Source organism: Podarcis melisellensis (genome assembly GCF_964234715.1).
Source record: "Podarcis melisellensis genome assembly, chromosome: 8".
Lineage (NCBI taxonomy): Eukaryota > Metazoa > Chordata > Lepidosauria > Squamata > Lacertidae > Podarcis > Podarcis melisellensis.
The window spans coordinates 49,962,853-49,980,890 of NC_138540.1; the positions used below are offsets into that span (position 1 = coordinate 49,962,853).

General features: G+C 42.2%; 1 protein-coding gene and 1 long non-coding RNA gene across 2 annotated transcripts in view; one reads left to right on the forward strand and one right to left on the reverse strand.

Moving 5' to 3' along the window:
* Positions 1-11,257, reverse strand: part of LOC309375077 — an 85,273-nt gene extending 74,016 nt beyond the window's left edge. Inside the window, exon 1 of the long non-coding RNA XR_014170802.1 lies at positions 11,237-11,257. This is a non-coding gene — a long non-coding RNA (uncharacterized lncRNA). The remainder of the gene's footprint in view (positions 1-11,236) is intronic.
* A 3,203-nt stretch (positions 11,258-14,460) lies between these two features.
* DYNLRB2 (dynein light chain roadblock-type 2) overlaps positions 14,461-18,038 on the forward strand; it is a gene marked incomplete at its 5' end in the record, with an annotated part of 451,085 nt that continues 447,507 nt past the window's right edge. The window contains 2 exons of the mRNA XM_081921770.1: positions 14,461-14,529; positions 15,341-15,373. Of these exons, the coding sequence (XP_081777896.1) occupies positions 14,461-14,529; positions 15,341-15,373 (102 nt within the window). The remainder of the gene's footprint in view (positions 14,530-15,340; positions 15,374-18,038) is intronic.

Here is an 18,038-nt window from a genome sequence, read left to right on the forward strand (position 1 = left end):
GCAAAGAAGCTAATTAAGAAATAAAGATTTTGGTCTTCTGCACTTATGCTTGCTTTCCTTTCTAATAAAATATTTAAGCTAAATTGAATTTAACTTAACTCGATGACTGTTTAACCTTAGCAGTCATCAGTTTACTGCAGTTATTTCCAGAGTGTTGTTTTTTTTAAAAATGGAAAAAAAGCTTAAACATGTTTGGCATTTTACCAAAAATGCTCTGGCATCCTCTCTTTGACTGTGAGTTTATAATTCCTGATTCACCGGTGCAATAGTTTAAGGAAAGCAATTTTACAATACTTTTCATTTATAAGAAAACAGATGGAGACGAATGTATCTGCAATTGGGGCTTGCTCAGTTTAATTTATTTCTCAGAGTAAAGTAAAAGATAACTGTGAGGTTGGCACAAGCCAAATTCCATAATGGCATTGCTTGCAAATTATATATATATATTTGAGATTACTGTCATGAAGAGAAGCGATTCAGTGTCACTAAGGCATCCCCTTCCCCCACGCAGGCTAAACACTCTCCTTCTTCATTTCCAAATGCTGTCTTTCAAAGAAGAGCTACCCCACAAAGAGAATTAAATTTAACCTCCTCCCTGCAACTTGCTGCAAAACAAACAAACTTCCTAAAGTGACATTTCCATTAGACTTGTGTCTCTTTGTTTTTTTAATGGGAGAGGGATGAAAATTACTGTCACATCGGCATATTGTGAAAATGTCATTTGCAGTGAGGAAAAATCCTCACATGCTGTATTAGTCTTCAGAGCCTTTCATTTCATTCATTCTGACTAACACAGTAGGAAACTCACAGCCCATCAGGGACCTATTGAGGCAGGAACCATTGCGAGCTGCTTTTTTATTTTTTAGAAACAAAAATGATGTTTATTTCCAATGTTTCCTCTAAAATGCTCAAGGTGGTGACTACAGTTCTTCCCCAACCCCCTTTAAAAAAAATCCTCACAACAACCCTCCAAGGTTGGTTAAATTGAGAGATGGTAATTGACCCAAACTCACCCACCCAAGGAATTTCATGGCTGAGTAGGGGATTGAACCTGGGTTTCCTAATCTGACACTGCACCACACTGCCTTTCAACATGGTGTCTGGAGAATGAATCTTGCTTTGCCAGATAATCTCAAGAATAACATGAAGCCTGCAGCTTCTGGGTAAGGTAACCCTTTAGCCTCCTTTGGTCTCAGGGAGACAGAAGGGGACCCTCTCCCTGACTAGAGGGGGCCACAAAGCTTCTTTTTCTGCCATCTATATGCAGCTTTCTAGCCACACCCACTGCCTCCATTATCTTGCTCATGAGTAGGCCCACAAGCAGGTTACTGCTCACGAGGAAGCATTCAGCTAGGGTTGAATTTCCCAGATTAGGCAGTCGGGATTATTGCCCGGGTGGAAAATCGCTGAGTGTCCTGGAAAATCCTGGGCGTACAACAACCCATGTCGACTACTTTGCATCTCCATTTACACAGATCAGGTAGGAGGTAAGATCTTTGCCTAAATCCACGTAGAGCTGAAGAGACAGTATTGGATTAGATAAACAAATGATATAAGACAGTTTCCTTTTTCTCCCTTTGTTATAACACTAGAACACAGGTCAAGCACATCAGGCCGAATGTTGGAAAATTCAGGACAGACAAAAGGAAGTACTTCTTTGTACAGCAGAGAGTTGGATTATGGGATCTGATCTGACAAGAGCTAGTTTGGATGGATTTAAAAGGGAGGCTTTGGCAGATGACACTATCAGTGGCTACTAACCTTGAACCGATAAGGGGTTAGGGTTTGGACTCCACATTCTAATATGTGTTTTAAAAAATACTCATTGGAGCCCTTGGCACCTTAAAGTTTATCTAGTTCTGGCTTAGAGACTTCGGGAGAAGGACAGTATTGGCCAGAGCCAAATCTGAATCTGCTACAGACCAAACACAGACATTGAGGACCAAAGACAGAGGGAGCAGCATGAGAATGGACTAGAATGAGAATGAGAATACACCAGTGTGGTGTAGTGGTTAAGAGCGGTAGACTCCTAATCTGGGGAACCGGGTTTGTGTCTCCACTCCTCCACCTGCAGCTGCTGGGTGACCTTGGGCCAGTCACGCTTCTTTGAAGTCCCTCAGCCCCACTCACCTCACAGAGTGTTTGTTGTGGGGGAGGAAGGGAAAGGAGAATGTTAGCCGCTTTGAGACTCCTGAAAGGGAGTGAAAGGCGGGATATCAAATCCAAACTCTTCTTCTTCTTCTTCTTGCAAGGAATGAACCTACCACCCCCACCCCCACAACTGCTCCAACATTCTGGAATTTTGCAGACAACCAGCTTGCTTGGTCTACTTCTGGGAGTAAGTTATTACTCCAAGTACTGAAAGGGCAGCATGTGTATATTCTCAAAATATTTTCTTGGGACCACTTTAGAGGTCACCTGGAGTGGCATGGTTGCTGGTCCTCTTGGCATTGCTTCCAAGCCATTCCAGGTTCCACCCATGGGGTTAAACTGAACTTGTATGCCTACATAGCATGGCAGTAAATGGTGGTTGGGTTATTTTTCATGTTATAAAAGCATGCATATGCCACTAAGCCATGTGGGTGGCAGCCTTATACATTCCTGGAGTGGTGTGGGAGCAGTCATGGAGGGGAAGCAACTACATGGGCACCAGATAATGTATAAAGCAGTCTTGAGTGATTCGAAGTCAGGATCCTGGACCACTGCCAATTTGGGTGGCCAGGTGTCCTACATTACAAAGGACAGCCCTCTATTTGAAGGACTGTCCAGTCCAAGTTCAGTTTCAAGATAGAGAATGAAAGGAAGGCAACGTAGAGGCAACTTGAAGTTACCTGTCAACTGTTAGCCCCTGAACAACAGACCAAGCAGGGGCATGGTTACAGTCTCTAAGATGTATAGTATTTCTATTGAAATTATAACCATTAGCAATTATTCCTTTGCACTGAGCTGCGTAAATCAGCACATGCAAATTGTATGCAAATTCACATGCATTTTTGTGTATACCCCTTTTTGAGCTGAACTATATTTGTCCAGGAACTGTCTTCCTTGCTTCACCGCAGCATCAGCTTTTATTGGTGACTATGGTGTTGAATTAATTTATCTCATATTTTTTATGATAAACACATCACATTAGAATAATACAAACATTATTGTGCAAATTAACATTGTAGTCCAAATTAATAGTCTGCATTATATTTACCAGGGAGTATGGAAAAAGGTCGTGTAGGAGGAGAGTCATATTATGGGCCCTGATTAATCATACTTCATTAGTGCAGACAGGAAGCCATAAAACAAAATTACATTTGTGAGTCAATTGCTGGAAGAAGCAGAGCCAGAGAGTTGTAGTACAAGAATGATCCCCTTTCCTCACTCTTTCTCCCAATGAAACACCTCTGGAACACTCTATAATTGACCATGAAAGAAGCCACTTTAGATGGGAAGCAGATTAAAAGACTTAAGGAACTTGTTTGCAAAGCTCACCTCCTATCCATTCCACAGTATTCAGGAGCCAGGCTTGTGCATGGGCTAAAGTTAGGTTAGGTTGTATTAAATTCACGAATTGCTTCCCACAACAAGAAGTCTGGAAGCAATTTAAGATAAACAAAATATAGCAATAAAAATCAATAAACATACTGAAAACCCCACCAAAGAAAAAAGAAAATCAAATCATGGATGCTGTCCAAATGCCCAGGAAAACAAAAATGTCTTTTCCTTTTTTAAAAAATATTTATTGAAATTTTTAGGTTACAATATAACAAACAAACAAAGTTATAACATAACATAACATAACATATTTTCTTATCTTCTTAGGACCTCCTCACGTCTCCCGCCCCTACCTTCCACTTAAAAAAATTAATCCAACAAATTATCACCTTACTTCCATCCTTACTGTCTAGTTTTCAATGTTATATCTCAAATTTTTGAAACCTTGGTTATACTCCATAACAAATTAAATTTAGCCAAATAGTTATCCAAAAAAAGTTGTTTTTCCTTACATTTTGACTTATCTTCCTACTTCACTTCATCTATTTTAATGGTGCCAAATTGTTTATAATCAAGCATCCTGCTTAGCATTCATACAACTTACAATATTTTTGCAAATAAATCTTAAATTTTTTCCAATCCTCTTCTACCGTCTCCTCCCCCAGGTCTCGGATTCTGCCGGTCATCTCAGCCAGTTGCATATAGTCCATCAGTTGCATCTGCCATTCTTCCAGTGTGGGTAAATCTTGAGTTTTCCAATGCTTCGCGAGAAGTATCCTTGCTGCTGTTGTTGCATACATGAAAAATGTTCGGTCTTTCTTTACCACCCCTTGGCCGACAATACCCAAAAGGAAGGCCTCTGGTTTCTTAGAGAAGGTATACTTAAATACCTTTTTCAGTTCATTATATATCATTTCCCAGAAAGCCTTCACTTTAGGGCAGGTCCACCAGAGGTGAAAGAATGTTCCTTCATTTTCTTTATATTTCCAACACTTATTATCAGACAAGTGGTATATTTTTGCAAGTTTGACTGGGGTCATGTACCATCTGTATATCATTTTCATTACATTTTCTTTCAAAGCATTACATGCAGTGAAATTCAACCCAGTAGTCCACAACCTTTCCCAGTCCTCAAACATAATATTGTGCCCAATGTCCTGTGCCCACTTTATCATAGCCGATTTTACCGTTTCATCTTGTGTGTTCCATTTTAACAGCAAGTTGTACATTCTTGAAAGTACCTTAGTCTTAGGCTCTAACAATTCCGTTTCCAACTTCGATTTCTCCACCTGGAACCTGGTGCCAGAATGATGATGCCAGGCAGGTCTCCTTGGGGATAATATTCCATAGATGGGAGCTACTACAGAAAAAGCCTATGGTTTCACCACCACCCTCTAGACATGCCTTGGAGGTGACATTCAGAGAAGGGCCTCAAAAGATGATCTTAGGACCTGGGAAGAGTCGTATGGAGAAAAGGCTGTCATATAGGTACAGACATACCTCGGGTTGAATGTGCTTCAGGTTGAGCACTTTTGGGTTGCACTCAACGGCAACCCAGAAGTAACGGAGCACGTTACTTCCGGGTTTCGCCACTTGCGCATGTGCATACGCTCAAAATGACGCCGCGCGCATGCACGGAAGTGGCAAAATGTGACCCGTGCATGCACAGATGCGCCGTCGTGTCTTACATTCTATTCAGGATGTGAATGGGGCTCCAGAACAGGGCTCCGTTCACATCCCGAGGTACCACTGTATAGGGTTCCCGAGATGTATAATACTTTAAAGGTCAAAACCAAAACTTTAAATTCAGCCTAGAAACAAATTGGTAGGCAGCGCAGTCAGGCCAGAACCAATGTTATAGCTTCGGGCCTGTCCCAGCTAAAAATCTAGCCACTGCATTCTACACTAGCTACAGAAGTGACTTGCTTGGTGGGTCGAAGCTCCTATGATGGCTTCCTGGCAGGTGGGTCACAGTTGCTTACTGGGAACAGGGGAGGGGGGGAGAACCAGCGAGGTTGTCATGGTCAAAATGGAAAAAAGGTATATTTTGTAAAACGTCATTCTCCATTTATCTGGGAACTCCGTTTATCTTGTCACAACTAGGTGACAAGGTAAAGGGCCATAGCTGCATGGTAGAGCAACTACTTTGCATGCAGAAGGTCCCAGTTTCAATTCCTTGGTATTTCTAGGTAAGGCTAGAAGAGACCTGTATCTGTAACCTGGACAGCCATTGCCAGTCAGCATAGACAATACTGAGCTAGGAGGACCAATGGCCTCAGTCAGCATAAGGCCATCTTCCTATGTGTGGCTATCTACATGGTTACATCTCTCTTTCATTATCTGGGAGTCTTTACACATCTTAGGTGGGCTCTTTAGCTTAAGCCATTTGGTGCTATACTGCATTTCATCTCAAAAGCCTTTACTGTGTTCTCTGGTGGTTATCCTTGTAGGAGATCTGTAACTGCTTTCCATCTGATGAACAGGAGGCCTTAAAAGTTCAGTGTGTTTGTGCTTGTGTTCTTGGTTTGGGGGCTGCTTGTCTTTCTTTCCTTTCCTTTTTTAAACGTGTCATCATGATATATGGGCATTGCACTCATTGTGGCTTGTCAGGCTAGATCAGGCTGCATCTTGTCACACAGAGAAACAAATGAAGGCAATATGACTGAGTTGCAGATACATATCACAGGCCATTATAAAGTTAATAAAAACTTTCTTTGATGGGAAGTGCATTTGATGTGTTCTCTGAATGTGCCTCGGATCACGTTGCCTTCTCCCCCCGCCACAAGTCAGAATCTCCAAATCTTTCATTCTTCCATTTAAAGTACTTAACTGGTTGAATTCCATGCTACTGAGGCATGCACCAAACCACCCTGCCCCTGATTCCACCCCTCTCCTTTTTCTTCTCCCCACTGAGCAGCACTGTTGCTGAGGATACTGCAGAAAAGCAAAACAAAATTCTAATGAAGGTGATATTGTAATAAAAAGAAGTATATTACAATGTTAACATTTATTAATATTAATGAGATTACTATGGCTTCTTATGCATATCTGTATTAATTGACTCGGCAACTGGCAGAGGGAGCCTGAGAAAATGAATGCATAATCAGGAAGTAGAGACAGCAACTCTTTGACATTTATTGAAGGGAAGGGTGCCTCTTAAGTGTAAAAGATGAGTGAACTGGTTTTAGTGGGGGAAAGAGGGATCTGAAGGATGGACCAACCAGGATTGGAGGCAATGTGCCTCTGAATGCCAGTTTCTGGGAGTGCTAGTGGGGATTTGCATTTAAAGGTGAGCCTACCTAATTTGTACTTTCTGAAACAGTTTTTGGTTTAGTTCACCTGGTTCATACATTACTTATATATATATATTTAAAAGAAGCATGAATTTTAGATGAGAATTTTCTATCTTGCAAATCAGGAGCAGGCAGACTTCAGGCTAGTGGGATCAGCTATATCTTCAAGTGAGACCCACCAAACCTGGCCTGCTTCCAATTATTAATAATTAAAGAATTCTGAGAACAGGAATTTGTTCTGAGTACCAGAACTCAACGGAGCTCACACTCCCAATTATCCCAAGTTTTCTTCATTTCATCAAAATTTATGGTGACAGAGGGATGGTTGTTCTGCTGCTATTGTTAAAAAACAGGAAATCAGAAATCCTTGTCAACCACCCAGAAAATCTGCTCACAACCACACTATACATTTAAAACACTCTTATACACCACTTTAACAGCAATGGAGAATCTTGGAAACTATGGCTTTCTAAGGGCGCTGGGAATTGTATGTTTGTGAGGTCAGAATCCTTAACAAACTACAGTTCCCAGGATTCTCTGGGAGAAGCCATGACTGTTAAAGTGGTGTAAGAGTGCCTTAAATGTACTATGTTGATGTGTACAGGGTGTATACAGGGCCTATGATCACACACACATGCAATCTGTATGCATGAGGACTCTTTTGCATCGTCACCGTCACATAACACTGATTCCTTGCCGAAATGTAGGCAGGGTTGCTAGGCGATACGGACATACTTACATCTATGGTGGGAATGTCCAAAAACCAAAGCTTTAAGGGTTACTGCTTCCTAAGTAAATGGCTCAATTGTTTTTGGTTATACATATCCTGAAGATTATTGTGTGTATTTTTTATACTTGCCTAGTTTTGGTGTTTGTTTGTGCTTGTGCCTGCCCCCCCCATTATTATATGATTTTTTAAAACTTGGTTGTGTGAATTATTGTGTAATTGATCTCATGTGTAGGATCTATCAAAACTCAATGGAAATCTATACAAAAGAGAAAATGAAACAAAGAGATGCAGCAATACTATCTCTTTTACAAAAGCAAGAAGCAAACTGCTTTGAGCCTAGGGAAATGTACCAAAATTTCATTCTTAAACAAACAACATTCTTTCCTTTTCCAACCTTTGATTTATAGAATTGGGATAATTTCATGTCACACTGGTTTTTCAGAGGTTAAAGCATTTTAAGATGTTAAATAAATAATCTCAATAAGAATATTATGGGGAACTGGGCTACATTCTAGGGGAGCCAGGTTGTTCAGGAAGCACCTGGGAGGTTGTTCCACAGCACCTGAACTATGCTGTGCCTTGGTAACTGAAGCTTACAGGAAGTTTTGGATGAAGTTATATAAGTACAACTACATTATATATGCAATGCCTCTTTTGTTTAATATATGCAACTTGCAAAAGTATGAAGTGGCCACAGCCTTCATTTTGCCAGCCAGTTGGATGGAGACAGATTTAAGAGAGATACCTCAAAAGGTGTTCTATTAGGCAAATTTACAGGGCTCAATGATTAATTATACCCATAATAATCCACTCCTATAGCCACAGGCCCAAAGCGGCTATTACTCAGAATATAAATACCAGCCTCTTTCTCACAGGCAACTCAAGACACCATGGAGTCTGCATTAGTGAAAAACCCTTGGAAAACATTCAGTGACTTTCCCATTCATACTAATCTCAGGAATAAAATTACAGTCTGGAGCTGCGTGGAAGGGAAGGGCCATGGCTCAGTGGCAGAGCATGTGCCTTCCATGGAGACTACCTCAGGTTAAATCTGAAGCATCTCCAGGGAGGACTAGGAAAAGAAGTGCCTCATCAGGTGGGGCAAAGCTGTTATGCTAGCTTCTTGGCAGGTGGGTCCCTGTTGCTTAGTGGGTAGAAAGGGGAGGCAGAGGGGAGTCTGGTGTGGTGTAAACACAGCAGCAGGAGTGGCATATTGGCCTCACTAGTCTGTTTGTACCATGCCAACCTTGCCAACACTTCCATGCATGTTTTAAGAGTCATCTGACCACCTTCCTCTCAGGGATTTAACTTCTCATGTCTTCCAGGGGAGGGGGATGAAATCTGAACAACTCAAATAGATAATGTATGCACATTAACCGTATTTTTGAAAATGGTATCCCAGCATGGCCACAAAATGCCAAACTGGGACATTGTCTTAGCAGAAACAGGTGCCAGAAAGTGGGGGTTATCCCTGGGAAATAGGAGAGAGTTTGGAGCATACATGTACATGTGTGCCAGTCCCACCCCGCAGGAAGAATTTACCTCCAGATTCTTCCAGATGTTCTGCCTGAGCAGGATGATTCAAACTCACATCAAGTTTCCCTCTGGGCAATATTCGGTGGCAACTAGAGGTAAGAAATTACCATTGCCAAGAAGCTCTGGTTACAGGGAATGAGCTTTCTACTGTGGAATCTGCCTTTAGCCTTTGGAGCATGGTAGTGCAATTAGACTCATAACCAGAAATGCTGTGACAAGAGGAGGTCCAAGGGTGTCTGGGGGGTGGAGTGAGGTAAATCAAAGCAAAGAAGTAAGAATCTAAATATCTGGTGCTTAATAAAGTTATTTATCCATTTAGTTGTTACCTGGATAAATTGCTCCCTCCAGAAGGAGCCCAGGGTGATGTACAATAAAAGATTAAAAACAACCAAATGCATCAAATAGATAAAATAGAAAAGAATAAGCCATTAAAACACAGAATTCAGTTGCAGCCATTGGTTATTAACCCAGCAGCATTTCATTCTCTAAAAAGCCAGAGTAAACAAGGAAATCTTCAGGTGGTGTATGAATGTAAAAAATGAGGAGTTAAAGCAAATGCAACTCCTGGGGGGAGGTGTTCCGATGTCAGGGGGCCAGGACAAAGAAGACCCTGTCACACAATTTGAACCATAAATCCTAGTGGAGTCCACAAGCAGAGTATCCTCCCCACCTGACCTTAGGGATTGGGTTGGCTGGTATTGGAGGAAGCATCCTGCAACTACTGGGACCCTGAGCTCTTTAGGCTTCACAAACCAACACCTTGAGTCAGTCTGGTACCACACAGCCAGTTATGTCCCTGCATTCCATAGTGAGTACATGTAGTTTAGAAAATGTAAAACGACATGTCTAGTGACTATCAGTTGTCTCAGTCCCTTTGTATTCATTAGCTGGAGCAATGGAAGATTTCTGTGGTAGAACCAAAAAACAACATGGCTAATTTGGTCCCTTAACTTGGCAATTGGGTAGAATTGCTTCACAAATAAAAGGTTCAGCACTTAAAAGAAAGATAATAAGGCTAAAGCAACTCCTCCATGAGGAAAAGTTACAACGTTTAGGGCTTTTGCTTAACAGAGCAAGAAAGGCAACTCACCACCTGGCGCAGGGCAGGACCTTACATGCCTTATAGGAACTGCTGCTGTGGCTACCACCCAGGAGGACTCCCCTGCTCAGCACCTGAGGGCCCCAGTCCTGCAACTCACCACCTGGCCCAGGGCAGGGCCTGATGGGCTCTATAGGAGATTACTGCCACTGCTGCCGCTGGGCAGAGAAGGCTCCATTTTGTTTTGTTTTTGTTTTTTTGTTTAAATTGCTGTTATTTTTTTACCCATTTCATTTTAAACTGTGATATTAATGCTGTATTCTTAGTTTTAGATTTTTATTTATGTGGAAATTGTTTCCCATTTGGTTGTGTATTTTTTTGATGTGGTTTATTTATTGTTTAAGACTTTTGTAATTATGTAAATCTTGTTATGCCATAAGCCGCCTTGAGCATTGTTTTTTTAACTGTGGAAAGGCGGCATACAAATAAAAAATGATGATGAAATGATGATAATGGGTGGGGACATGACAGAGGTGTATATAATTATGCATATTGTGGATAAAGTGAGCAGGGATGTATTTTTGTCCCTCTCTGAAAATCTGAGAACCTGTGAGATTCAAGACAGACAAAAGGAAGTACTTCTTCACACAGTTAAACATAGAATTTACTACCACAAGATGCAGTGCGGGTCACCAACTTAAAAAACTTTAAAAAGGGACAATTTATTTATTTATGACATTTATATCCTGTCCTTCCTCTCAAAGGAGCCCAGGGCAGCAAACACACACACAAAAATTAAAAAATAAGATAAAAACAAATTTAAAACATTTGAAAACTGTTAAAAACTTCTGAAAGCAAGAAAAACACAATAAAGCATCCAAGGCAAATTTAAGAACGGGCATAACCGAATCATGTGTCTGGATACAGAGATGTTTTCTGCAGGTGTCTGAAAGTAACAATGGTGGTGCTTGCCTAATGTCAATAAGCAGGGACTTCCAAAGGACAGGGGCTGCCACACTAAAAGAATGATTCCTTACATGTGAAGAGCAAACATTTTGTGCCACTTGAAAAGTGGAACATCAGTCAAATTAACCGAGGAGAAAGAAGGCTACCAATGGCTACTAGTCATGATGACTATAGTGTAGTCTATATTACCTCCAGTATGAAAGATGGTTTTCCTCTGAATACCAGTTGCAGGAGAACAAGAGCAAGAGCAGTGCTGTTTCTCAAGACAAAATGGTGCTGGAACGCACCTCCCTCAGAAGACTCACCCCAGAGTCCAAAGAGGATTTATTTGGATTGAGGGGGGTGGGTCTCCTTGCCAGCCAGAGGGTAGTTGAGGCTGCTCAGCTGAGGTGAGCGGAGCCTTCCTTGCCTGCAGTGGCGTAGCGTGGGTTGTCAGCACCCGGGGCAAGGCAAATAATTTGCACCCCCTAACCCGTGGATTTGCGCCCCTTAACCCGTGGATTTGCGCCCCTAACCCCCAGATGTTGCACCCGGTGCGGCCGGGCCCCCCTGCACCCCCCACGCTATGCCACTGCTTGCCTGACCTGGGCAGCTTAAAGTCCCCCCCACACACACACACCTTGTGTGAACTGGAACAGCTGGGGGCTTGCTCAGCAGAGGCACAGCTTCCCTGTGCATCAGTTGTTAGCTGGGTGGTTGAAGAGCCTCAGCAAAGCCCCGCTGTGCCTCCAACTCGTGAGGAGACCCTCTCTGGAGCCCATAGAGGATGTCCCCTTAGAGCTCTGGGGAGGGTCTCCTCATGAGCAAGAGGTGCAGCAGGGCTTTGCTGAGGCTGTTGAGGTCTCTCCCCACACTTCCAGGGGTCACCTCAGAGGTTCTGGAATGCTGTTCCGGAACAATCCGGCTGAAAAAAAAAAGCACACACATTCTCCTCTCTTCCTATAGGCATCTGGTTGACCCCCTGTGGGAACAGAAGCTGAACTATATGGGTCTCTCTGGTCTGATCCAGCAGGGCTTTTATGTCCTTCCTATCTCTGAAGGATCCTGCTCCACAAAGACCATCATCCCTGCATCTCTAGTCCCCTGTGCTGGTCCTTGGTGCTGTCTGCCAACCACATGGTCCTGGGCCAATGTTGGAGAGACCCCCAGCCTTCCTCAGATGATAAGAAGAGTACTTGTTTCCATTCCCCAGGAATAAGATGGCAGGTGGTTTAAGTTTTAAGCAAGACTTCCCCTGCTACCCCCTTTTCATTATATTTGACATGTTGTAGCCTGAGTTTTGTAACAGACTTGTAGCCTATGGCATCAGACAGGGGAGATGAAATTTAGAGCAAACATACACAAAAAGAAAATGTACAAAACATTGAATTGACAGCTTGCTGAGGTAGCTTTTTGCCAGACCAGCTCTAGCACAGTCACTGTACGTTGATGTACAGTAGTTGACATAGCTTTGTTGCGATGTGATGGGATGAAATCACCATTCAGTGTTCCTAATACCCTATGATTTGCTATATAAAGAGGATGAGGGGGAGTCTAGTATTAACAAGTGTTACAGCAAACCACAGTGCACAGAAAAGCACATAGGGATGACTTTCTGAGCTACGTCTTCTTAACAAACAAAATATCTGCACCAGCACACTAAGAATCCCATAGGACCTTTCCCCTGCCTTTCTTCCAAACCATCCCTTATGGATTCCTGGGTATTTTTGCTCTTCTAGTTGGAAAATCAATGCCTGGTTCCATTGCAATTTACAGCAATGATGCTATAAGGTGCTCATTTCTATAAATCATCTAAAAGTCTTGAAGGCCTTAGCTAGGGAAAGATCACCCCCAGTCTAGCTCTTCTCTTAGAATTGGATCACTAAACCAGGGTTTCATGATTTGGAATAGATTTACAGGTTAGAGTGGGGTACAAAACCTCAGGTATATATAGGGTTGCCAGGTCAGGAGCATCCCAGACCCTGAGATTTCAAGGCCCAAATCTGAAGCCTCAGGGTGGCCTCTGGTGATGTCCTGGTAGGGTATAGAATGTAGTCTATTGTACAAAAGGAAGTATATTTGTTGCTCTGCCTACCAAAAGGTTTTCCTAAAGGAAATGCATTCCTTCTGCTGAAAAAGGTTATTCACCTTGGTGTTAGATCATGGTGACTGAACACATTTAAATCAGTGTCAAGTTCAGAAAATGTACATGATCATGATCACTGATAACCTTTAAACTTCATTTTTATTCTGAATGTTGTAATCTTATTGTACTTTATATTACGCCACTTAGTTATTATGGATAAATGGTGTTATGGACATATTTTAATACATAAGCAAAGAACACAAACCACTTTCAAACAAGTTTAGATAGGTACTGTAGTTTGGTTGTAGACAAATATTTCTTCCTTTCTTCTTTCCTCCTTTCTTTCTTTTCTTGCATTTTGCTCATTGTTTTATTTAAGGCTTTTATATCCCACATAATTATTCATATTTCTAGGTGATGCACATAAAAACAATCCAGAGAAAATGAGACAATAAAACAATACAAAAATTATCATAAAACTGAACACCACCTTAAAACACCTGCTGGAACAAAAAAAGTCTTAGGTGGCATTCAGACAGCACTTTGTAGCACTTTCCTGATGTTTCCTTACCTGATTTTTTTTCCGTGTCTTATGTGATCTTTCACACAATGTAACAACCATTTCTAGAAATCTGCTGAAATCTAGTTTAGCGCTTATTTCTGTGTTATTTGCTTTCCGGGGGGGGGGAGAGTTGGTGACTCTGTAAGCCAGAGAATTGTGTGAGTTTTGTGCTGCAGGGTTTTCATGCTCATGCCCCAAAATTGGGAAGGGGTATATCCCAGTATGCAGTTCTTTCTCATGATGCGAGCATGCACATAAAGGGTGGCAACATATCTGATGATGTCTGCTGTCGTCTACTGGTGGTGTAGTGGTTAAAAAGCCAGGGTTCCAAAAATGCAACAGGTAATAGGCAGTGTAAAGGGAATATTAGAAACTGGTACAGAAGCATTGGCATTAGAACAAGGAAGACTAGTGCAAAATCCCACATCTCAATGCACCCTTAGTTATGCACCTGAAGTTCCACCTTTCTTCCATCATGGCAACCAAGGCAGAGTGCATGTGGCCTTCAAGCATTCACTTATCTGGGCACTGACCTGATCCAGACCTGCTTAGCTTCAGCAAAGTGGTGATCTCATATGCCTTCAGGCCATATCCTGGAACAATATGTTAAGTGATGAGTGTCCTGATTATCATTGGAGACTGGGAGCTCTCCAACTCACTCGTTCTCTTCTTGTCTCTTGAATGTCTACCTCCTTCTGCTGTTACCTTATTCTTCCTTTACAGGACAACCTTTAAAATATTGCACAAACATGGCATGGCAATAGCAAGACTATTACTACTGCATTGATGCTGACACTGAGTCTAGACCTGGTCATCACAAACATTCTGAATAAATTGGTCAAACATCTTGTCAAGGTAAGAAGGCAAGAAGACAGGGGCAAAGTTGGATATTGAAAAACCACAGATGTGTCTTCCTCATAATGTTGCTACCTTTGTGTCACATTCAACACTGAAATCAAGAAGGAACCAATGTGCATTTTAAACCAGGGTGGTAAGCTGTGGCACTCCAACTCCCATCAGCCCCAGCTAGCATGGCAACAGTGCGCCAACAACCTCTGGAAGCTCACAAGTTTCCCACCCTTACCTCAAACTAATGGCTTAGTTCAGAGGGTTGAAGAAGAAAATATCCCTTCCTAGCAGACATGAGAACCATCTTGGACCCTGGAAAAAGGAAACTGTCTCTATGAGGTAAACTACTGCATTGCTATGCAGCAATTGCAGTTGAGCCGAAATGATCAAATCAAGTTGCTGTCTCTTGGGATAAATTTAACAGGTAAATCAATTAAATATAACTCAGGAAGACCTCAGAGCATTACAGTGAGCTGCCTCCGCAATTCACAAGTGAGGATCAGGGAAAGATTTTGCCCTAGTCTCTGTTGCCGGCTTTTCCATGGAGCTTTGAAAGCAAGGTGCACACACAGACCTGCGTTTATGAGCCACGGCACTGTGGTTTAATAATTGACAAGTAAAGCCTTCGCTCAAAGGATGGGAAGCATCTTTGCATCTTTGCCCTGCCACGTTTAATTTTTATTTTAATTACACTTTTAATTTGTTGTTTGAAAGGTTTTTATGCACCACCCAACAATACTGAATGAAGACTGTATTACAGAAGATAGAGAAGACAAGAGAAGGAGCTCATGGGAATGATTTGCCTGTCAATGTGTAGACAGAGGACCATATAACACTCTGCGGAGCCATAGTGAATCCTAATAATAGGCATATCTCTGCTTTTCCCAGGGTGGTACTGGGGAAGAGAAATGGGATTGCACCCACTGGAACTGCATGTGTTCATCTGAAGCTGTGAACAGAGCATGTTCACCAGGATTGGCCCTGCTATTAGGTAGAGTGAAGCAGCTGCCACAGGTGGCAAATGCTGGGGTGAGTGATGATATGTTGGAGGACAGAGCTAGCTCCTGATCTGTGCTCCCTAAGTTAGCCTTTTGCCCTCAGGTGAAATAGAGGAGATGCTGCCATTAAAATACACAGCTGAGAGAATGCTAGAAGTGAGATACCGTAAATATTTTGAAGGCGTAAACAAAGAAAGATTGCATGATCAAGTATGGACACTGGCTATAAGCTCAGATAAAGCAGAAACCAAGTTTTGTTTTTTAAAAAGTAACTTTCTATTAGATTTTATTTTTCATGCAAATGAGGAACACAGCATCCACATGATCCTGTCACAATCCACCAACACGTGGAACTGTCTCTCAGTATCTCAAGAATAATTTAGGTGGCAAATTTGTTCTTCCAAAAGAGCCCCAAATGCCCAGGTACAAAGACAAAGGCATCCTACTTCTGAACTTTCACTGATACTCAAACTCTGTAGAACTCATATGACTCACTTTTAACAACATTAACTTATTTTTTCCTTTGTATATTCTTATTTTGTTAATTTTTTTGTTAATTAAAAAAAATCAAGAAGAATGAAAAGAAATAGTTAACTTCTCATCTGCTTGGCTTATGTATGTGGAGTGGGAAGTCCTAAAACTCAGACAGCAAAAATGTTTTCGGGCAGCCCTTCTATTCTCTCTCTTGGAAATTGGGGCTATGCCTTCCTGCATGTTCATCTTCCCTGTCACATGAACAGGGCTACTTATTATCACCAGCACTACACAGGGCCACCACCCTTCATTGTCTCAATGGACATTTTGCCTGGGAAAAGTACATGTTGGGATCATTAGTCTGCCGAGTACGATTCAATCCTTTCCTGCAGGATTGTGCAAGAATATGTGTCCTTTTGTATTGCTACTCTGTTTATTTTCATTATTAAAGCTCTCATTTGATCTGCTTGTCATTTGCAAAAACTGCATGTACTGCTTTCATCCAGGGGTAACCTGTGTGGTGCCCTCTAGAAGTTGTTGTTGGACTACAACTCCCATCAGCCCTAGCTAGCAGAACCCATGGCCAGGGATAATGGGAGATGTAGTCCAACAACATCCAGATGGCACAACATTGGCTACCCTGCTTTATTCCAATATTTATTTTGTTGCTCATTCTTGTAGTTTTTTGTCTTTGAAGTTACTTTAAAATATTTGTTTCAATTTTCAATGCATACAACACATGAAAAACAATTAGAACAACATGAAAAACAAAATATAAAAATTAAAACATATAAAATAAGTACCGTATTTTTCGCTCTATAACACACACCAGACCATAACACGCACGTAGTTTTTAGAGGAGGAAAACAAGAAAAAAAATATTCTAAATGAAACAGTGGATGTATGATTTTTGTGGTTCATGCTGTGGCCACAGACATGTGATCTGACAGTGAGTTTGGAGTAGCCCAATGCAAAAATCCTGAGGATCCATGTGGATCCATGCTTTGTAACCACGTTTTTGCACCACTGTGACCCTAGGCAACAGTGGGTGCGTGATTTTTTTGGTGCAAGATGTAGCCATGGACATGCTGTGTGATCTGATGGTGAATTTGGGGTGACCCAATGCAAAAATCCCGAGGATCCATGTGGATCCATGCTTTGCCACCACGTTTTAAATGGGGAGGGAAGGAAAAACACAGAAGGGACAAGAAGCACAAGAGGGATGTGCGGAGAAGCAGCTGGCTAAGAATGCAGGGGAGGAGTTTAACGGGGTGGGGGGTAGGAAAGGAAGGCAAAAGTTCCCCCCCCCAAGCCAGCCCTCTCTCTCTCTCTCTCTCTCCCACCTGCATGTTTTTCGGCTGCCTGCGAGTCCCTAGAGCACGGAGAGGAGGAGGTGGTGGGCTGGAGCCTGCACGCAGTGTGACTAGGAAAGAATTAGAAGGAAGGACTCGATCCTTTCCTTAACCCTCTGCTTGACAGGAGGGCAGGGGATTCCCTGCTCTTTGTTGAGTTTGAGAAAACGCAGCAACAGAAGCGGGTGGGCAGTAAGACCCTGAGGCAGAATGCAGGAAAGCAGCAGCTTCTGCCTTCCCTCCGCCCGCCCGCCCGCCCGCCCGATCTTATTTTTGCCTGATTTTTGCCTATTTTTGCCCCTGCGCTCCGGCGAGTCAGCTCCAGGGACCACACATTTGCTCAATAACACGCACAGACATTTCCCCTTACTTTTTAGGAGAAAAAAATCTGCGTGTTATAGAGCGAAATTTACGGTACATTTGTATATGGGTAGAGTTTGCAATAATTACCTTTTCCCCTTGAATTTATTGTTTAAAAGTACAAGGAGATGGTCTAAATCCAGAATGGGGAACCTGTGGCCCTCTAGATAGCACCAGACTCCAACTCCCATCAGCCCTTGCCAACATTGTCAATGGTGAGTGCTGATGGGAGTTATAGTCCACTGGTTCCTCATCCCTGATCTAAATAAACACTACAGAGGAGATGAGCACTGTTAAAACGTATTATTATAAAATCCAAAGGCGGTAGTCT